We start from the raw sequence: 23,231 nt of genomic DNA, 5'->3' as shown, positions 1-23,231 counted from the left end.
CACGGCCACGGCTACGGCCCCGCGATGAACGCGAGACAACGAGACGGGGACCGAGCAGCCCAGGGGCGAGCGTGCCTTCGGCCTGGCGAACGCCATGCGATCGCATGCAAGGATGCATGGTACCTGGTGGCGATCACTGGCGCGGGTATAACAATGTAACGTCGCTGCACGCAACGTCCGAGTATTCCCGGATGTTTCAACCGGGGACGGTGATAGCGGCTGGCAATATATGGAAACCGTATTATCGTACAATGCCGCAATCATCGTTGACCAAACCGGGCGCGCGTAAACAAAATCTCCACTTTTCTTTCCACCTCCTCCGTCTCTCTCTCTCTCTCTCTCTCGTTCTCCACGCGTTTCGATTTGAATTTGTAATTTGAAACCGCGCGCGGGTATAAATTCGCGATCGAGGCGACAGCCACCTCTAAGTACCGAGATAAGGGTGGCGCAATTTAAATCGAATCGAGCGGCAATTTTTCGATTCGACCCGCCGATGGAATGCGCGCCGTCTTCCGACGCGGGGCTGCGTGGCTGCCAAGGACGACAACAACATAAACGCGCCGGACTCGTCCATCGAGTTCAGTGAAAAAGGTCTCCCGGTGCAGGCCGTGCCAGCGAACGCGCCTCCTCTTGGACACTCGGAACGATCCCCGAACACGTGCCGAACGGGTTTGCCCGGATCGACTGGTCTACTCTCCGCGACGAGACCGCTTCGGTTCCTGGCCATTCTTACACGTGAAAACGCGCCTAAAGGAATTTCGACTTCGTTTCGCATCGCGTCTATCTCCTCGCTGCTATCGCGACTATTGTTCTCTCTGACCCTTATCGTTGTAAAATAAATTTCTGTCACGAAATTCGAACGGAAAGGGAGGGATTTCTCACCTCCGCAAATAACGTCTGCCAGGTTCGTCTGTACAGCTTGATGCGTCACGTCGCCGTCCCTGAGGGTAAGCATTTCGCCGTGCACAAGCGCCATGGCCTCGTCATTGGACATGAGCATACTTCCTTGACCCCTGGATCCGTTCACCTCTCTGGAACATCTCCTGGAGCTGCTCGAGTCGCGCCTGAGCCTCCTCGTCTCGGGCGTGACGACGAAGTAGCCTTGGGACGTGTGATAGATCTTTCGCTCCTGCATCAGTTTCGCCAGGGCGTCGTAGACCAGTTCGCGGCTCGGTCTCTGCATAGCCGGGAACGCGTTCCTCAGCGCCGATCTGAGCGTGTCCAGCGTCGCCGCCTGCCTCTGGGAGGTTAACTCCAAAATTGCCCAACAAAGCGCTTCCGGTAGTGGCGTGAATTGTCCTTGGGCCACCGGGGCAACCAGGCAATCCTCGATGTCGCCTGCAACAGGACGGAAAATTACAATTAGACGTCCGGTCGTTCAATGCGGGACGAAATGAATTACATCGACGGCTGAAATTGCTTTCAAATTGATTCAATCGTGACCTCATTTTTTTCTTTTCGTTATAAAACAGCTACTATTTCCATGTATCAGTGACGCGGTACAAAGTCCAAGCTAATACGCTATCCAAATTCCAAGCGAAGGAATTTGCAATCAGATTCGAAATTTTTGCTCGCCGTCTAGACTCGGTGTACACGTTGCTTGATATTTCATACCGCCGCCTGCGTAATGCCTACGTCGCTCTATTTCACGCTTAACCCGTGACCGATACATTTTTCGCTCCACATTCTTCAAGTGTAACGATCGACGTCGAGCGAAGGAGATCAAGGCCTGGCTCTAGCCGCGAACTACCCCGCGGACGTAGAACTTCTCAGAAGCGTGAGTGATAAGATCGCGCGCGTTACGACGTGGCTATCGGATTTTTTAAATGTTCCCGCGTTCATTGAAATTCCCGGCGTATGTCCTGGCCTGGACAGAATGAAACCGTAATAGCCGTGCTGCCTGCAAGGAACTGGCGACATTCAGGTAACTTCGCCTTTCTAGCCTGAACGGCGAGACGGTTCGGGTTTCCACGCGTGTACCGGCTACAAACAGGCTATTTCATTAACGAACACATGTAACTTTCCGCTCGTCTAACGTAATATTTAAGGCACGCTTTCGAACGGGTTTGGAACGCGTTTCCTTTTACGCGAAAATATGCAGGAAGGTTCGTCCCATCGCGCCACCACGGAAACGCTCCAGAGTATCGAGTCGAAAATTTCCCGTTTCGAACGAACTGCTGTCCCGTATAGAACGAAGTTAATTACGTCTTATTAGTCGACGATCGCGGTCGATATCTATGGCGATGGAACAGATGGAAACGGTATCATCGAAAAGCGATATCGCAGGCTATATAATTTCAATTTCAAATCTCGTTTGATCCTGTTTTGAATAGCATCGCGCGGCGGAGCAGACGAAATGCGCCGAGCTCTTTGTACCCGGATCGTTCCGTGTAATGCCAAGATAGTTATACCGTCGACGCGTACCCACGTATGGTACCTGTGCACACGTCTTACGGGACGATGGTTTAACGCGGTGTAACGTATCGAATTTCATTTTCAACGGATAGGGACGCGGGCCGATATTAAGTCCGTGGCAAGTAACATACGTATTATACAAGCCGCGCGAATCCGCGTTGCATTCGCATGCGAACGACGTACGCTTGTAAATCCACTTACAGAATATTCCCGCGGATCTGTCGTGCATAGAATCGCGGCGATGCTCGCGTTGGTATGCCTTCGTGAAAGCGGAAAATTTAAACGATCGCGCGGCTCGGACGGTCCGTAAATCGTGGTTTATTGGAACCGAGTCTTCGTGGTTCGCGTCGATCGTTTCGCGAACGGGGACTTGTCGATAGTATTATTAATGCACGTTCATTAAATGCTAAAGGGTGTAATAATCACGTTTCCCGACTTGGTCATGCGAGAGCGTACCAACCTTTGACGCAGCTGGTGGTAAAAATGTTCGTTCGATCGTGGTTTACAAGCGCCGGCAATCGGTTACCGATGATAAATCTCTTGTACACCTACTCGCGTAATACACTCGATGGTGGCAGCTGTGATTTCTAAATTAGATACGCGTGCAGATCCTCGTAGTTGCAGTTTCAATTTTCGCGAAACGCCTCGCGACTCGTGTTCCCATCCGCAGAACTGTAACCGGACCAAAATGGTCTACTTCTAGACTCGAGGCAGGGAAAACTGGTATACCAGAGCGAATCTGCTTCGCGGTAACAATACCTAATTAGCGTTCTAAACGTCAGTCAAGCGGCGCTCTATAAACGCGTGCGCTATGGAGAAAGGTAATTAGGAGGGAAACTGGAGGGAAACTGAAAATTTTCAGGGAAGAGATAGCGACAGAGACGGATAGACATAGAATGCATAGAGTCTTCGCGGCGAAATTGAAGCGCTTGTTCTTCCGGTCACGTTTTAAGGTGACTTTCCAACCCCCAGGGGTCTCCGTTCTCGTACATTTCGGTCCACGCCTATCAAAAGACTACGGATTATTCTAAGCTCGCGACTCCGAAGGACTTCGAAATTCCTCTGTGGTATCCGCGCGCTCGTGCCAGGAATATTCAATGCCGTCAAGAGCACAATGTGTAGCAAACGACTTGTCATCAGTAGGGGCTCTGTTGCAACTTACAACCAACCGTATCCTTTGCAATGTGCGGTTGTTTTTTCTAGACACGTAGGAAGATTGTCGCGTTTGTAGTTCCTCTATTCTCTCCTGGTTTTTTCGTGCAGTGATTTTTGGCTCATCACTCTTTGGTGTGACATAATGATAGAATAGGCGAGATATCAAGGATCGTTACAACGGTTTCCTAGAGTAATTAAAAGATAATGCGCCTCGCGAGTAAAGTTTGCGCTCGCAGCTAGAATCTAGCCAAATCGTCTGTTATTTAGCTTGATATATCATCCGACTATCCAAAGATAATGGACGATTCAACGGGATTCAACGTTACGAATGATACGCGAAAAGTGCTTTTTAATGGGCGTGTAATGCTTCGAATCATTCTCAATCTTTTCTTGAATTAACGCGCGGAAAATTTCCCCGTCAGCACGTTCAATCCTTAATGGTGATTGTAGTTTATTAGAACACGATACGATTATACGGTAATGTAAGAAATAAGTTTGCGCGCAATTAACGATATTGCGCTGCGATTTTTTGCAGCTGGTAAATTGAAAGCTGACACAGATGGTGGGACAACCTCCCATGAAAGTTGACTAGCGTTTCTATGCGAGCGAGTTGAATAGTTTTTACTCGCTCGGCCTCGCTTTGACCCACGGTAGACCTTCGAAATGCATTTTAATATATTTCACCCTCGCTCGTGTGGCCGCCATATGTGAATTTCAGAGGGTAGTTCCAGGTTTCTACGCGCGATATTGCCCTGACCCTTGACAGTTATCGATCGTCCGCTTTGAGATTGAAAAATGTCCCGTGAATGTTGCACGAAGAGTAATTCTGCGACTACGTACCATTATTCAAGAAGGAACATTTTCGTTTCCTTAATGCACATTGTTTTTTCTTTTTTTAACAAAAACACGTAGAGTAACGAATTAAAAAATCAGTACAAGGAAGATACACAAGTCGAATAAATGTCTCATTATGCGCAGCTTGTTTGCTTGGCTGAAAATACACGTTTCACAGGCAAAAGCAACGCGTCGAAGCAATATCTGTCGCGCGAAATCGCGCGGCGTGCAATTTCCCGAAGGTCGACCCCTCTCATTTTTAATTCATTTAAACGGCCGGCGTGCAACAATGAAATCCACTGCGTGGAACAGGTTCGAGATCACGGATCACTGCCATTTCCGCGGCGCGTCGTCCGACGTCGCTCCAGTCCCCTAGTTGCTTCGAGCCCTCGTCCGCGGACAGCCAGCGAGGAACAGAGCTGTAATTACGTGTCCAGATACGCCAGAAAACTACGCCTACTCCGCGTATTCTTGTTAAAAGGGTTGCCGTAAATAGGCCGGACAGGCTCCGTATGGAATTACCAGCGAGACCTCGTTGTACTTCCTGTGCTACCGCAAGTTTTCGCGTTTGTTCATTAACGAGCGCCGCAGCTGTCCGTATCCTCCGCGAACGTTCCTCTGGTACACGCTCGCGAGAAACCTGTTTGCATGTACCGGGCTCGTATCCCGCGACGACCACTCGAACCTATCGGATAATATTAGATTTTCAATTTCTACCGGGCATCCATGTGCAGGACGAGATGCCCGCAGAGTTGATCGTCTCGAACCGTAATCGTTAGAGATGGGATTAAGCCCGATACCCCGGTGTACTCGAGTCGATTTCGGTGGAAAGGTCTCAGTCGGTGAGGTTCGATTATTGTTACTTGCGCAACGCGTACCATTGGATAAGGTTTGATTACACCTGAATCTACCGGTTTCTTTTGTCAAAGCGGTCGAGCGGTTTCGAAACGATGCAGTCGCTCGCAAGGCGTTTGATTCCATCGCTAGTCGTCGTGAATTCACTCGTATATACTTCGCGCCGCATAGGAGAGCCCCGATCGGCGTTGATTGCGATTCTTTCGCGGCTTTCTCACGCGATTAGGTATTCATTCGTGTCAGCCGTTTAAATGGAAAAGTTGGAAACGACGGCCGCGCGAGGTCCAGTTGCCCACTTCCCTGGAATTTCACCGGCGCTGCCCACGGGGGGAGTTGCGCGCGTAATTATGCAAGGAGGTAGGGCCCACCCACGCGTGCCTTTTAAGGAACCAGCCGACGACGAGCCGAGAGCAGACGAGGTGGTCTGAGAACGGCACGGACAGGTGCGGGAAACCGCGTCCGGCTCGCCGTCGAAAACGTTGCCCGGCTTTCGCGTCGCGTTAACTTACGATCAATCACCGACGCCCTCGCCAAAAGATATTAGAACGGCCTGCAGAATAACCGGCGACCCCGGGGCTCCGGTTACATTCGTGTTATTTATCGCGTTTCTCCTTGTTACCTGCCACGCGTGACGACTGAAATTATTCGTACGCGATCGTTGCGAAAATATTTCGTCCCGACGATAATGCGATTTCGTATGCTTCGTCTGGGATATCTCTATCTGCCGATAACCAGTTCCCACTAGGAAAAAATGTAACACGAGCGCGCATAAATAGGCACGGGGACGTGGTGGCGCAGGTTCCGTGGAATGGTACCGACGAATCGGGAAATATTTCATTCACAGATCGAGCACTGCAGAGGGAGAGAGAGGGGGCAGCAATAAAAAGCCGCTGCGGTGCAAGGTACGGACGTACGAATTTATTCGGACTCGTTCTTTTTCGCCCCCACCGACCGACGCCCGAGGTGGACGCGGGCCGTACGAGCCTCAGCCACCCCACGCGCACGCCGCGGCTTGAAATTTATTTGCGGCCGCGGACAGTTTCGTACGTGGAAGCATTGGTGTACAAGTGTAGGGGGCAGTAAACGGGCCAACTAAGGCCGCGTAATGCCTGCGTGGGAGAGGCCAGTTTCGATCTCGTTTACGAGATCTTATCCGGCGCGGGCACGCTCGGGAAAAGAGAGCCGGGATAATGCCCCGCGTCGTTACACCGCGAGCTGCCAACGCGCCAAGGATCACGGGGAAACGGAGAAACGTTCGCGGTTGCACAATTTCCGACGGGGCTGCTCGACGACGAAACGATTGGGGGGACGCGGGCCAGCCAACTGCAAGGGAGAGGCCAGTTGGATCGTGGAACTCGATACGTCAGTTTCTGGGGCGTGGAACATCGTGTTCCTCCGTGAGAATCTTGTCCCGGACGCGTTTTGAATGCGCTTTCCACTCTATGTACCACTCTCTGTACATGCTGTGTATATATGTAGAATAATATCGCACGTAACGCGGCGAGCCGCATCGTGATTCTCGCGTCGAACTCTGGGTCTGCGTAGCGGGTCAAGAATCGGGAAGAGAAAGACCGGGATGGAGGCGAGGGAGTCGTGGAAAACGGTACGTTTCGTTTGTTACGCAACGAAATTTATTATCGCCGGGGGAATATTTCATTTGATCCTCCGTATATCACGACGGGAACAACGGAATGGTCGTGATCGCGAGCGATCTTCTCTTTCCTCTCGAAGAACCACCCTCGCATCGTTCATCATCGAAACACAGTCTACCGATACTTTCTTCCCGGACTTGTGTGTCTTATCAATTTCGCGATTCGACTCGCTTGAAATCATTATCCAAAAACTCGCGAACCTCGAGTCCCGATTCTGTGCACGTGGCGTCGATGCGAACGTTTTATCGCGAAATATCGATCTCGTCGTTGAACAGTATCCTTCAGAAATCACTGGTATCCAAGGGTACCCACGTAAAATATAGTTTAGCGGTTTGTCGTAAGAACGAAGGTGGACAGCCGGCTAGCTCGGGTCCCTCGGTAGACACAGATGAACACCTGCCAAGCTGGCGGGGTTCTCGCGGGCCGCTATTATTACCGGCTCCCCTGTACCTTTCTATCATTCCGCGAGGCCTTTATTATAATATCCGAACGCGGCCCACGTAGATAGCGCGCGGTGCACGAAGTAAGAGGCAGGGGCTTTGGTATTCGGTCGATTCGCCCACGCGAATATACCGCGGTGTATCACAACGAGCGGGGTGGCACGGCTGGGAGAAGAAGGACGCTCGCGAGCGTCTCGCGAGCCCGCACTTCGAACTTCGAGCCGCGCGCTCGGGATCACTTCCGGTGTACTGGTACACGATGCAGAACACGATGCATATATCCTTATCGCCGTGATCCATCGTGTCTGCCGGCCGACCTCCGCCGCTTTATGGGTCTGCCCATGGGAAATGGCAAAGACCACTTGCAAGGAATCACCTCGTAACAAGACGACCTTTGAGTCCCCGGTCGATCCTCTACCAGCCGGCGACGCTGTTCTATGCAAATCCGGAGGATGCCGTTTCGTTTATCCCCCACCCCTATTTTTTCGTCTCCTCCTTTCTCCGTCCCTCTTTCATCGTCAAATTCATCTCTGCGTCCACCTTTCGAATTTCGACTCGGAGGAGGATTTCCTATGGCGGATCGACGTTCCCACCGTGGCGCGTATCGGTCGTTGGGCCGCGCGTTCTCTCGAGCCACGACTGCGTAGTAATGAGTTTTACTCGGGGCCGAGTTGATAGATTATATTAGACGCGTATTTGCGTGGTCGACAGTCAGCCGTATTCATTAGGAAAACGTTTTACCTTTCACTTCTCGGTCGCGAGCGGTGTCTTTATGGGGTACGGTAGTCTGGTCGGGAAATGGCCCCGTGGTTGGGAGTATATTAACTGCAATTAGCAATAAACTTCGCGGGGAGCCATCGTAACCGCGTAAGCTTGTACCCCTTTATGTCTCATTGTCTTGGAATTTAACGGCACCAGCGAATACCCTCTGATGCGTAAGCCTCGTGTTTCTTAGCAGGGAAAATACGATTTCCCGAGCTGAACGCGACACACGAAGACGGAACCGAAGGAAACGGGGTGAAACCGTGGAGAAAGTAAAGGAACGCTTGGAATCGGCATCGGATTCAGATCTTTATCCCTCCCCAGGCGTCTCTGTCTTTATGTACGATTCTCTCGGCGAAGGTGTGGTTGGTGGCACCTTGGCCAGATGCTTGGGTTAGGCAGCTCGATCATTGCTTAGCCGATTTATGTATTCCTGTCGGCAATCAATACACTACCGAGTTAACTGCCGACCGTTTTGTTATCCGAGCGCGGAATGCAAATACATTGCGTAACGTCAATGCACGAGTCAATCGTCTATGGAAGCACGTGTCCGTCGAACGGTGGTAATAACCGTGTTGTCCGCGACTGCTGCCCGGCTTAATCGTCCGAATCGTTTCGAGGAGGAAATGGGAATAGCAATTTATTGGGACTTATGCAAAGGTGGCTTGGCGAGGGAGCTCCGATCCCGGACGACGATTCGTGCGAACGTTTCTTCGTCCACGTAACAGGATTATCGTCGTCCACGGTAACCGTGGTCGTCGTTGCCCGTTTCGATTTCGTTCGCCATTAGCGTGCACGCGCGTGCTGCACAGAAGTGGGACCCCGTTGCATACGGATATTGATTCGAGAACAATGGCTCGTTCACCGATTTACCGCGTTGCGAGGATGATTGGCAGTTCTCGCGGAATCGGCGGTGCTCGGGCCTGTGTATCTTCGCGCCCGCACCGTCTCGCCTTCTCGCACGGACGGTCACGAAAGATGGTATCGGCCGCGAAACGTATCGAGGTAACCCGCGACCTTTAAAGAACAAAATCGCCGAGGGAAGACTCCGCCAGACGAAAAGGCTTGTCGTTGTAAATTTCATGCAAATCTCCGCTTTAACGCGAATTCGTCAGCTTTCACCCGGTGCTCGTGTAACGCGCGGTCGGCAGGACACAATGGAGGGATATACGCGCAACCATCCCCCCCGGGGGTTTTTTACGGTATCGCGTTTTCTCGATACCTCTACGAATTTCCTGTTATTTATTCACGATTACGTGACTCTCGCGCGGCGAACAGTTCATCAAATCGTGCTACGAGATTGTAATCGCTCGCTCCTCACCGATACCGTTAGTTAATCATTTTTCTACGTTTCCTGGATCGGCGGAACCATTCGACTTTGCCTCTACCTAGTACCGTTTGAGTAACAGGATGTCTCGGGACACTTTAAACCGATCCATGGTAGATACAGTGCATGTATATTTAATTCAATTTCATTAGTCTTCCTTCAAAAATCTGTATCGAGCAACGTAGTTTCAGTTGTCCTAAGACGCGTGCATATCCGTGTCACCGTGGTTGGTCTTGGAACGTTGCGCGTGGTTGTCGAACATTCGGAAGGAACTACTGACCGACATCGCCGCTCGATGCAAATAGGTTGCGAGACGGTCTCCTAGGTAGGTAACCTTTGAGTAACGATAGTCACGAGGAGTGATGGGAGTCGTGATCTTCCTCGAGAAGTCTGCGATCGGATCCGGGTCGCGACAATGTGGTTACTGCGCGGCGAGGACGATCCTCGCGTTCTTAATGATCGTCGGTTAAGGCCTCGTAAAGATTCAACTTTGGGTCGTCCCGATCTATCCCGTATTTTCAGCCAATCTCGACGAGCCGCCTTGAGGTTGGGCGCGGTGGGCGCAGCATCCTCTCTCTTTCGCTGCCAAACGGAGAAATTAGCGTTTCAAAGAGCAGATCTTGCTTTTTTTTTTCCCCCCGTTCAACAGATTCGATATGCCTCTCGCATAAATCAGTTATGAGAGATTGGAGCTGTTTCGAAAGAGCTCCCAGCGGTGAGCCACGGTGAGGCTAACGAATTCGCGTTAGACTAAAAGTTCCGCCGAGTTGGTCCGTAGTTTTTGTCGCGGCAATACCTTTTTTCGTTTTAATCATCTTGTACAGAGATAATAGCTGCGGTAGGTTAAAAAAAGGCCAATTACACGCAGTCGCGTATGGAGGTCGTTAAAAAACGGTAATAATGTATCGCTGTGAACGATTTTCCGATCGTGTATCACCGTTTTTAGAACCGCGAGAGTACGTTTAGTACGGAACGAAGGACACCGGACGGAAGTAGCGCGGAATATCGTTCTCCAAAGCGACGAAAATGTATAGCGAATCAAGGCGTGGGTGGTTTTAAGCCCGAGCTATCTTTTACCGGTCCCAGGTTGCTTATTTCTCATACCAGCCCATTTTCTTGCTCTCCCACGTAGGGTTCCACGCGACGATTGCACAATTCGACCCTACACGCCGCGGTGAGAATGAAAATGTCTCTCGTCGATCCGATGATGCAGGCCTGGTGTCTCGGCTCAACAAATTTATGTACAGCTTGTTGCCTTTATGCCCGCGCGCGCGTAGCGGGAGCGCGTAATCGATTGCATGCGCAAATGAAAACGTAATGTTCGCCGAGGTCGTTTAATAGCATGCATCGAGGTTAAGCAAATAATTTCGCGTGGTAAAGTTCAGCGAAGTGTCTTAAGCGGCTCTTAAACGGCGGATTGGGTGGGAACGAAATCTACAGTTGTTAACATCAATTTATCGTGTTGAATTTTTCAACGGGTTAATCCAGGTTCAGCCTCGATGCCGCTCGATATTGCCGATTACGCAACAGGTACTTAATTTCACCGCCTAAAAGGTACATATATACACACATACGCGCGGTCCCCGTTTAAAAATAGCCCGCCGACTGAAATTGCAAGGATGATAAGTCAGCCGGTTATTCGATTAAAACGAATCCCCCGACGGCCGGGATTTTTCGCAGCCCGGAACGAGGATACGAGAGAGGCCATGAGAATCGACTGCTAGCCTGGATTCCGCCGTCTGAGGTTGCGCCGCGTGTACCGGTACCATTAGCTCTTTCCGATAAGGGCGTAGCCGCCGGTTCCTACGTATATCTGATGCAGCCCGTTGCTGGAAATGGCGTCTACCCGGTACGCTAAATACGTTTATTAGCGACGGCGAGAGATACCTTCTTCGTTTGCACGCGAATATCCAGTACGCTCCGCGGTCGAGCTTAATGGACCAGTCGAAAATATTCCACCGGGGAATCTCGATCGAACGGACGAAAATGAGGAGTGATCACTTTGCTCGAGCCGTTTCCTCAAGGTTGAACCACCGTTTCTCTCTCCTCTTTATTGATACTTTCGCTCGATCCTCCTCAGTCGACGATAATTTCAGCAATTCCCGGTCCGTGCACGGTATTTTCGCGTACGATTAATTATCGAGGGAAATTATATAATTTGGGTTAAGTTTGCAGAGGATTCTATGGTTAATAATGGGTAAAGATGGATCGATCGCATGCTCCACTTTGATTTTTCACTAAATGGCACTGTGAAACAATAGTATCGGTAGAAACGAGGGAGAAAGGTTGCTCGACAAAGTCGCTGCTTTAAATCACTCTTCGAATCGTATTGTTCATCGTCTCTTTGTCTCCGCCGATTATTCCAATAACCTATATCGAAACCGAGCGATAGTGGGAAAAGAGCGCAGCCCCGCGGCTTCCCTTCGATACCAAGGGAGCCAAGGGAAAAAAAGGAGCAGCGAACAGGTCTGGCCTCTTTTGTTGGAATACCGGCGGTCAGCCGATCACGAGCGATCGTTTTCGATAATGGCGCAGCCACACCGCCGCTCCGAGGGAACCGACCCTCGTTTCACCCTCGAGATAGCTGCCAATAAATTCCGCTGGATTCGTATCGGTTAGTAACGCCGTTTTAGCGATAATTAGCGAGCTTTTTCGCCGCGATGAAGCATTGGGTCGTGCCGCGGCACGATCCGCGAACGAGCTCCCCGTCATTACTACGGTTTTATTGCTTTCCACTCGCTATTGTTTCTTAGGCAACCGGTTGCGCAATCTCGATCGCCACGCTATACAGTGCTGGACAAAAGTATTGGCACAGCATGATTGTTATGATAAAAATGCTTATAACTATGAAACAAATTGTTAAAAAGGAAAAATTTGTTTACACGTTTATTTATTTATTATTCTAGATTATTATTTAACAGAAACAGTAATATAAATAAAGTGATATGCGAAATAATAACAAAAACATATTTATTGAGCGTTTTAAGCATGGACAAAAGTATTGGCACATTATACAAAATTTAGTGTAGTTGTATCTCTCCGAAAAAAATCCGATTGTCACTTGATGGTATAGGTAGGGGATTCCCTGATAGTCATTTTTTCTAACAGTCATCCTTAAGTTCAGTCGATTAGCAACATAGGAAATATAACAAGCAACAATGTCAAGAAGAGGGAAAGAAACTACAAGTGAAGAGAGAAAAATAATATTAAATTTGCACAAAATGCGAAAATCTTATAGTGAAATAGCAAAAAGTGTTAATAGAAGTCGATTCACTATTAGAAGTGTCGTAAAACGATTTGAGAATCAATCAGATTTCAAAAGTAGGAATCGAAGTGGACGTCCCTCAAAGTTAACAGTTAGAGAAAAACGGAAAATTGTAAAGGAAGTGAAAATAAATTGTAAATTAAACTCATCACAACTTAGAGCAAAGTTAAATGAAGAAAATAAAAAAGAAGTAAGTTCGAAAACTATACGGAGAGTGTTAAAAGATGCGGGATATTCTGCGTGTGTCGCAAGAAGGAAACCATACATATCCAAGAAGAATCGGAAGATGAGAAAAGAATTTGCAAAAGAATTTATAAAAAAGGATCCCACATTCTGGAATAACGTATTATTTTCAGATGAAACTAAATTTAATATATTTAAATCAGATGGCAGAGTATTAGTTTGGAGAAAGCCAAATACGGAAATGGATCCACAACATTTACAAGCCACTGTGAAACATGGAGGAGGTGGAGTCATGGTATGGGGTTCCATTGCAGCGTCTGGGGTTGGCGAATTAGTATTCATAGATGAGATTATGGACAAATATGTATATTTAAATATATTAAAGGAAAATTTATTTAAAAGTGCTAATAAATTAAATCTCCCGCGTGATTTTTATTTTCAACAAGACCATGATCCAAAACATACTGCCTATATTGTACGACAATGGATCGTTTACAATACCGCACATACATTAAATACCCCACCCCAGAGTCCAGACATGAATCCCATCGAACATGTTTGGAATGAATTAGAAAAAAAAATTAGAAAATATAATATAACAAACAAAAACCAATTAAAAGCTATTATTTTACAAGAATGGAACAATATAGAGCCGGATTTTACAAAAAAATTGGTAACTTCAATGCCAAAACGATTGAAGGAAGTTATCATGAGGAATGGAGGGCCAACCAAATATTAATTTTTAATTTCTAAGTACTTTCAATCATTTGTGCCAATACTTTTGTCCATGCTTAAAACGCTCAATAAATATGTTTTTGTTATTATTTCGCATATCACTTTATTTATATTACTGTTTCTGTTAAATAATAATCTAGAATAATAAATAAATAAACGTGTAAACAAATTTTTCCTTTTTAACAATTTGTTTCATAGTTATAAGCATTTTTATCATAACAATCATGCTGTGCCAATACTTTTGTCCAGCACTGTATATAGACGATACCGCGTCACCTTTGAGTTATTGAATTCGGAATTATCCGGCGATACGCCGTTTATTTCGCACCGTTCCGATATCGAGCCCGCAATTATTGTCGTGCAGCCCATTTTCGTACGTTCGCGAGAACGGCACACGGCCTGGCTATTGTATGATTTATGGAGCGAGCCTGTTCGAGAGCCGTCCGTGAAACAGGATGGGAACGTTACGATCGATTTCCGTGTACCATTACGGGAGACGTTTCCATCGGTAAATATAATAATTCATAGATAAATCGAAGTTGCATTATCGTTATTGATCGGCTTCGCCTGGTCTTGTATCGACCGTTTATGCCACGCGTTTAATATTCGGTGCCTTGCATCGCCGGTTTTTGTCTTCAATTTCATCCAGACGTTTACCGATCATTCTCTCTCTGCCTCTCTCTTGGCAAGACTTATTTAAACTTATTTAGATAAATCGGAGATCGACACGCGGAGGAATTAATTTTCTAGTTTCTGCAAGGAACGTCCAATTATTTTTTAACGCGGTACGTTCTCTTAACGATCGCGCGCGTGTTCTCTAATAAGCTGCAAAACAAAGTACACAACGTCCAGTGAAATTCATGATCGATGCCATAACTTGTCGCGGACATTTATTACAGTTTGGCAAAGTGCTCCAACATCCCGCGCGGAATGCGCATACGTGGGGTACATAACAGACGTCGTTTACAACGCTTAAAAATAAAGGACCGCGTTAACTGGTGATAGAAAACATCGGCTTATCTATCGCCGCTTTCTCTGTAAAATATGTATCGCAGAAATGCATCGTAATTTTACGTACGTACGTATATTCGTTTTACATCTACAAAGTTTACGTTATTTTTTTTTTTTAGTACACGTACATCGTGGAAGAAAGCTCGAACAGCAAGCGCACGACAATGCACATCAGCTTGGTCGCACGCCCGTCGTTTTATCAATCGTCAATGCCGCGTGTGAATGATTTTCACTTTTCCAGCAGTGCAGACTATCCTCGACCGAGGAAACGTTCCTCGAAGCATTTCCGTAGATTGCGATTGGCAAAGGTCGCGCTCTCAACGCGTTATATAAGGTTCGAATAACGCTTAACCGTGGTTAGGGGAACGTTGTTAGGGCCCTGGTGGTGTTTCCAGATTAGACGCGCGAGACACGTTCACCGATAGTCGCTAAAGTTATGCACCGGTTGTTGCTGTTCATGTATCAAGGATAACGCAAGTAACGACGGAATCGCGGCCGATATTAATAACCGGCCTCGTATTCCACGTGTAAACGCGTGCTAATGATATATCTTTGCTCGCGTGTAACTCGCGCTTTCGACTCTCGTTACGATCGCGTTTTAAAGGCGCTAGCATGAGCGATTCGATCGCGTGGACACGCGTTTTAATTAGAAAATCGTTTACGCTCGGCTCGCGCGGTGGCGTGGTCGGAGACTTTTCTTCGACGGGGAAATTTAAGAGGTTCTCGGGTTCACCGTAACGAGCCGTGCCTACGTATGTAGCACGAGGATCCAGTTCGCGTGTCGCAATCGATTTACGCAATTCGCCCGATCGTATTAGCGATCTCGTCGAGCCGTCGAGAGGGTACGTTTCGCGGCTGCGTATTCGCCACCCGAGTGCAAATTGCCGAGTTTACATCAGAATTATCGGACCCGCGTGCTCGCGACGCCATTAACTAGAAACTAATGCCGCGTAGCGATTTTTCTCGTTGTACAATTCAATCGTCCGATCGCGGAAAGTGAAATCGACGTTGTCGGAGCAGGTTCGAGTTTCCGTCCGGCGTTCGACGACCCGCCCCGCGTTCTTGTCGCGCAACGAGACAGCCCCCCGCGCGATGATGTCTCGTGTCACCGTTATTACGTTAGAACCTTACTGTAGAAAGTGTTGGGCGAAAAAAGAAGGATCACTCGTTAGCTAGCTCGGTTAGAAACCGATTTCGGGACCAGGAACGGGATTGCGGAATTTTTGCGAACTTTCTCCGTTTCACGAACGCGGAGGCGGCGCGGTGTGTAGGCACGCGATTTCGAACCGATACTGTAACGCGCGCTGGCAAATCGAGATGCGCGGCGATCGCTAGAGCTGGTTTAGCGCGACTTAACAAGCAATTCCAGCCGCGAATTGGTCTCGCGTAGTAAATTGAACATTATAGAGTGGGCGATGATGCGCGTCATCAATCACATCGCGAACATTCGCGCGGTCTGTCATGCTTTCTTGACATTAGCCTACATATGGCATTAATGGGTGTTACAGGCCCGTGTCGGACCGAACGACCCGTTTTACCAACCTCTCTGCCACGCCTCTCACCTCCACGGACAGGTTAGTGAACGCCCGGTGCAATTATGTCCCTTGTTGCGGTCACACCTATGGAATTACTCGCGTTTCTTTCGCGGATATCCACGGTACTTTTCGTGTCGCTGTACCAAACCTCTTCGCGATCGTTTCAGTCAGCCCATGAATTGTCAAAACTGCTCTTCGATATAGCAGCGAGCCGCGATAGAATTGTGCGTTTAAGAAATTTCCAATCATTATTCGATTCGTATAATATTAAAGCGGTGAGATATTTTTCAACCGTCGAGCGAATGGCGCAATCGACAAGGATCCTGCGTGAGTGTTCTTGTTAACATTCCGGATTTCGCCGAGGCGGCTTATTTTTTATCATGTTTTGACCGAAACTTCGTAGGCTCCGCTTCTAAGAAGCGCCAACGCCACTCATCCCAAGCGTCGAAGTCACTGAAACCCATTAAACGTTGATATTTGGCGAGCTTCTCTCGTGGCATTTACTGGTTCGTCGAAATTCGAAGTTTCCGAGATCCGGTCCCCGCGTTGGCAAAAAGCGGATCGTCTGTTCGCCGTAACTCAAGGTGCACCGGTGACGTCTCACTCGGCATTTTTACACGAGCAGCATCTTCTGGCCGCTTGCGAAACGTGGACGTTTCGATTTCTCGCGGGAATTCAGGCCGGAATCGTGGAAGCGCAAATTTCGCAATTACGAAACCGCTCGCTCGCGGTCCACGTAACGCCTTCCAGCCGCGTTAAAAATACCTTTTGTCGCGGCGAACGATACGCCTCTCTACGCTTCCACCCCGCCTCCGTTCCCGGTTCTTTTTCCCCTCTTTCTCGTTCGCTCCTTTTTCTGGTCCCGTTTCTTACCTCGAGACAAGCCACTCGATTCAAAGGACATCGCAACGGGTGAAAGCAAGACATGGAAATCCACTCGCAGCCGCGTTCTGTGCCCGACGAGTGCCGCCGAGAATGCCTCCGCGCGATCCTCAGACATTCAAGGACGCAACTATGCAAACAGGTGTTCGCCGCTACGCCGAGGAAAGTTTATTTCCGACCTTGCCGAGTGTCGTTCAAGTTTTCCTTGATTCGGTGTTCGCCAGAGGGAACTTTCCATCGACGCTTGAACTTTCGAATCTTCTCTCTAATTTCGCGCGCCGGAACAATAGCAGGAAATATTCACTCGATTAATAATCCTCCCTCCTCGAGTCGCCGCGCGATCGACGCGCGTACCGCAACGTTTAACGTTGCGTAAAAAATCTCGAGCTTGAAATCTGTTCAACAAATACGTTCTCGAGGATATTCGAAACTTTATCAGCCAGACGCGCGTGGCTAATTGAACTGTTCGTTCCCTCGCGAACCACTCCGTTCCTAATCCGCGCGTAGACCCACTTATTTCACGGCCTTGCGTCACGAGAGTGGCGAAAATTGAAGGCAATAGATCCTCGGGGAACTTGCGCAACCTTTTCAAGAATACGCTGCTGGATAGTCACGTAGGTGTCGTTCGGCTGCTCGAAATACGCGCGCGTGTAAAAGTGAACGGGCTCTGAAATCCGTAGCCAGCGCGGCGAGGCGGGAGGACACCGAGACAACATCGAGAGAGTCCTCGTAGCGAGAGTCGCGGGAGAGAGTAGTGAGAGAGTGTACCATAAATTGCGCGTCCTGCGATTGTTCTATTTGTTATTCTTCCAGCGCCGTTGCTGGATTACATTTAATACGCGTCACGCTGTAACGAGCGTGGTACCAGGTCGTTACCAAAACGTAGACCCCCTCTTCGAACAACCATTCACCGTACGATTTGGTAAAATTCCTGTACGCTGCTGGGTCGACGCGTTCAGGCTGAAACGACGAAAGCAACATGGCGGCAACAATGTCAGGAGAAATTCCGAAATAATCGTGTGTATCGCGAACCGTGAGCGAAATGCAGATATTTTATCGGCAATATCGTACAGCCGTTTCGAAGTAATAAAATTCGCGGAGACGAGTGAGGATCGGGAAGATCCACGAAACTGATTCAACGCCGGTGATCTACGGCCAGCCGTGAATCGATGCCACCGAGACGAGTCGAAGGCAATTGTGAATACCAGATTAAATCTTTATACTCGATCGGACATTGTTTCATGCCCGGGTGACAAGCAACTCGGGAGATCTTCTCTACGGGAACAATGAGATACATTAGAGAAACGGAATATTGTTTTACAAGCACGATCGACGATCGAGATTAAACCGTTCGCCGGCATTTTATGCGCGTACCGTGGGCGAGCAGGGAGAGAATCCTCTCGAACCCCCCGCGGGTAGAAGTAAAAGTGTGCATCTCTATTTTTCGTTCGTGCTAATTGTATCTCCTCGTTGCGACATCGATATTTCTCGCGAAGCGGGTAATCAAATTCTCAACCCTTCGTAGCTGCACGTTTCGCTCGTTAAATATTCCACGCGTCTCTGCGCGGATCAAAAGCGTTCTTTCGTACTCGCGTTTCCGTTGAAAATGCTATTCAACTTGGCGCACGGCGTGAAACGAGGTTTAATCGAATTGGCGCCAAACGAGCAACGAGTCGAGCCACCCTATCGGTAACGTATCGCGCGATCCGCGTGACGGTGCGACTATAAAAGCGCACGAAGGGGGACGCAATTATTCCGTTCGGTCAGACGAAAACGCCGCGCGAATCAGAGACACACGAGGATGGAAATTAAACTCGTTTCCTGCGATTTTCGCGTTGGACGTCCGCCAAACGGTTAGCCTAGATTCGCGCGAATCGCGGACGTGTCGCGGCGCGAAGCCGCGCGCGAGGAGGAAACCGCCGCGTCTGGCCAATTTATTGGCATCGTCCCGCCCCCGTTTTCATTTCGCATCCACTACCGAATAACGAGGCTAACTAACGTCTCGTGACGCGTCGAATTTAGAAACTCGTCCCGAGGACGACGACAACCGACGACGACGACGACGACGTCTGGGCGGAGGAGATACGGATCGCGAATCCACGATCTAAATGGGGAGCGCGCGAGCAACGCCTCGGGTGGTGCAGGTCAGTATCGGCAAACGAGGAGCCTCGGCCAGAAGTTATACTGGCAGGCTTATGAATAACAAATATCCATTCCGGCGCAAAGTCGTGCGGAATCGCGTCTATGTGTGCACCACGTTCGAGCATCCATGGGAACTGGATCGTCCCGGCTACGCGTCTTTCTCCTCGTGCCTTCTCCACCGAGAAATATGTTTCCTCCTCGTGCCAGCCGTGGTACTTCGGCTCGGCAACCCTTAATATGGGCTTGGCGAACGTTCCTTGGCGAACTCTGTGTGGTCCGCGTGGTCGTCGCGCGGAAATGTGATTTATACCTTAGACTCGTACGATAATACTGATTATTTCGACCCTTAAAAAGTACCTCTAAAGAAGCTTCGAACTTTCTAATCGATCGATAGTGGGTGTTTTAAGTAAGAAGGACAGAGGCAAGCTGAACTTGAAGGAGCCTGCCAGCTCGAATCGCACGGTTTTTAACGACGCACGGTCTTTACATTGCGTCACGAGTAATTGGGCCCGATTCCACGGTGGAAAGTGGTGTTTTCGCGGGCACGATAGTATAGGTGGGATTCGTGGACTCGTATTGTTCCTGTTCGTACGGCGGCGCGCGCTCGATACGTGGACGTGATTGCCGGCAATCAGAGCACCGTTAACGAGAGTACTGTTTTGGAAAATTTGTATGAATACCGGGGCCGTACCTTTTGAAAGTGCACTTTCACTCTCTCCAATTACGAATCGGTTGGAAGCCTGAATCGGCGCATAGATCTTCTCATGGTTTTCATCCACTCCGTTTCGTTTAAATACGCAAAACCGTACGGTAGGCAGCGACCATCCGGTATACTGGGTGTCGTTTATGACGTGAAATGAAATGGTTCGTTTCGCTCGCCCGTACGGCTCCGAGCATCATCCGGCTTTCTACTATAATTCATCTTAACCGGCGACCGATTACGCGTTCGGAAACCCATATGGTGTTTATCGATTGTTTGCATAAATTATGCTCGTACAGAGAAAACGCTGGGAAGACGGATGGCCTGAATAAAGCTCGGCGAATGAAAAATCGCGGGAACGTTGAACGTTTTCAGCATCCTCGCGACACGTTCCAAGAGTCGCGAGAATTGAAAGTTTCGAACGTCGCGTTAATTATCTTTTCCGTACCACTGGCATTCGAATCTCCGCGAAACACGCTCGAATTTAAGTAAGAAGGCATTTCACAGGGGGCCATTTTCTGATTCGATTATATAAAATTTGAACGGAACGCGAGAGATTCAGTGACACCCAGTAGGCAGGTGTACCCGAAGTCCGCAAGGCCGTCTGTGCACGACACTCTGTGAAGATCGCCGATTCTCGTTAAGATGCAACGATAACAGCCAACGTGGTCTCGAAAGTAAACGGACGTTGTTATACTTCGCATAAGATAAACCAGCACTCTTTGCATCATGTTCCCCCCGACAAACGAGACCGTATCCTTCTCTTCTTATTAAGCATTACACCGGCGGACGTGCCCAGATTTCTGTCCGGCCCGTAGCTATTTATGTGTCTAACGCGGTAAAAGTAGGGGGCCCATTTATTACAAATCTGTTACGAGCGCCACGATAAACAATCGGGTGAAAACTCGCGCGCATGATAATATGCAATTGGGCGCGTGCTCTCCTCCACGCTCAGAGGAGACGGCGTCTCGAGAATCGTCTCTGGCGACGATCGTTTTTCCTTCGTCTCTCGTCTCGGCTGCGTCTAAAGGCTCGAGTCACGGTTTCTCCTCTTGGTCGTTGAAAAATTGTCTCTGCCTTTTTTCTTATCGTTGTCATTATCGTCATTATTATTATTATCATTATCGGGGGGACGAGTTTTTACCGCGGCGCGATGCCGCGTCATCATGCTTGGGAGAGCACGAGCCTTCCTTTACTCGGACGAAGAATCGTCGAGTCGTACCACGCGATATTTCATCGATAACCGAGAGTTTCCCTTTCGCGGACAGAATGCCTCTCTTCCTTTTTCTCGTTGACCGAACCGCGGCTCCTCTGCACACTCTGTAATTTCCCACTCGTTTTCTCCGCGCGTCGCGCGGATTATTACTCGACGCGATCGCGGACCCGATCGATCGCGGATTCCCAGGATTCCCCCGCGAAGTTTCGTCGCTCGCGGAAAGGTCTCCAGAGCCGTCCTCTCGTCCTGGAGGACGCGCGCGTCTCGGCCCGCATCGAGCCTCTAAATCGTCGACGCGAAGGGGTGACTGGCTCGCGGCGTTCGAAGAATGCTGATTGCAATTTATACCGTACCTGGGATTGTATTTCACGCCGTTTGATCCTGAACTCGGTTGATTAGGTGTCAGCTCCCTCCTAGCCGCGCTATATTCGCGTCCTAGCTATAAAGTACGCGAGGAAACACGGTTGCGAACAGGGTTGCTGATATATTCCGGTTGTTACTCTGGCCCCGGCTCCGTGAATGGGCCGTTGTTTGAAAGAAACGTTGTAAAATAGTGGGCTTTAGAGGGCGTAAACCGTGCGCTTTATTCTTCCGCGGAATTCTTAAAATATACGAAACGCGTCGGCGGTGGTCCGTATCGCTTTATCAGAGGGAGCCGGGCACCGAATAAATCGTACAAAAGGAACTGCGTTTGTTTCTACGTGGACGGAGTGGCGAGCGCAACCGTGGAAGCGTTGCCCGTCGCCGGGAATAATCAAATAAAGCTGCGAGGCCGCAACTGGCGTCGTTGTGGCCGCGCAAACAACGTGTGAGAAAACGTCCGGCCCCTGCGAGCGTGTTTAGACGCTGTCTGGGGGAGCAGCTGATTTACATTTATTATTAATACAAATTGCGGGGTGAGAAACTCGGCCGGCCCTTAAATTAGATTGCGGCAATAAAAGTTACCCAGCCACCCCGTTCGTCGCGGGCTCTGTAACTCGAACACGTAAGCGGTGGGAGCCGTTTCGCGAGGCGAGCGACGCGAGGCCAGCATATAAATCGTCAACGGGAGAGAATGAAATTTCGACGCCGTACCGACTGTTCTTCCATTCTGGCGATGTTTCACGCTGTCGTTAGAAATTCCGTGAATTTCTTAACCCCTCGTTGGTGAATTACTTAACCTCGTTGCCAAAGGTGGCTGTGATTATCTAACGCGTATTGCCAGTTCCACGTGACGCGTGCTCGATTTGCAACGATATCAACTAATCGCCGTCGATGTTCTCCATTAATTACGATCAGAGCAGATCAATACAGCCTCTAAAGATACGCGTCGAGTCAGAGCTAACTTTAAGTAGATTCAACCATTGTATCGGTCGACTGGACAGATCAGCGCGCCTAACTGAATCTACTTAAAATCGAATGGAGCTAAATAGAGTGTCCCGTCTGTTTGCGAAGCGGTTACGCCTTATTCTGCTCGATATGTAACGAAGTTCATCGACCTCGATGAAAGTTGTTGCTCATTGTTAGATAAAACCGAGGGCTTTTTTTGCCGCGTAATAGAATTTTCTTGTCGGGCGAATCGACCGGCAATTAAGTTTAATGAATTAGGCTCGCCGTGGCCGTACCAGCAATTAGACCGAACTAATTTCTCCGATATTATCGAGAAGGGAGCAGAGAACTAGGTCCCACCTCTCGGCTCGCGGCGAGTCCTTGGAATCTCTGTTATTGGAACCACGCGGCGATCGTTCAATTAAACCGACACAATTAAACCCCGCGTTTTCTCACGTCGCCGGGGACGATCGTGCTGTCCGCGCGCGGTTTTTCCTCGGCGCACCGTCAATTGAAACTGGCGGTGCCGATCAATTGGAACGGCGCAAGGTACCCATTAGACGATTAGACGACGCTATACGTCTCTGGTGGGCGTGCCCTACGGAGATCTGGGATTAATTTATTAGCCAGCGCAATTATCCGTTACTCAACGCAGCCACCGCGTATAAATCGCGCGTACCGCTCGCCGTCCAGCCATCAATGGTAAACCCGTTGTTGATTTAAGGCTGCTGGGTTCGTTACACCGTCACGACGAGAGCCAGCCAGCCCGCTACCGGTCTTAAATAATCGTTTAATTGCGATCTTATTATGCGGC

The 23,231-nt window shown here is 49.2% G+C and overlaps 1 protein-coding gene across 2 annotated transcripts in view; it reads right to left on the bottom strand.

The window, feature by feature from the left end:
- The window catches only part of Knockout (Stork-head domain-containing protein knockout), a 91,765-nt gene that overhangs the window by 5,527 nt on the left and 63,007 nt on the right, over positions 1–23,231 (bottom strand). For both annotated transcript variants that reach the window (XM_076897627.1, XM_076897628.1), the window contains exon 4: positions 883–1,338. In XM_076897627.1, coding sequence (XP_076753742.1) covers positions 883–1,338 — 456 coding nt within the window. The remainder of the gene's footprint in view (positions 1–882; positions 1,339–23,231) is intronic.

The sequence above is a fragment of the Xylocopa sonorina genome, chromosome 7, assembly GCF_050948175.1.
Source record: "Xylocopa sonorina isolate GNS202 chromosome 7, iyXylSono1_principal, whole genome shotgun sequence".
Lineage (NCBI taxonomy): Eukaryota > Metazoa > Arthropoda > Insecta > Hymenoptera > Apidae > Xylocopa > Xylocopa sonorina.
Note: the sequence above shows the minus strand (reverse complement) of the source record. Positions and strands in the feature narration are given on the sequence as shown.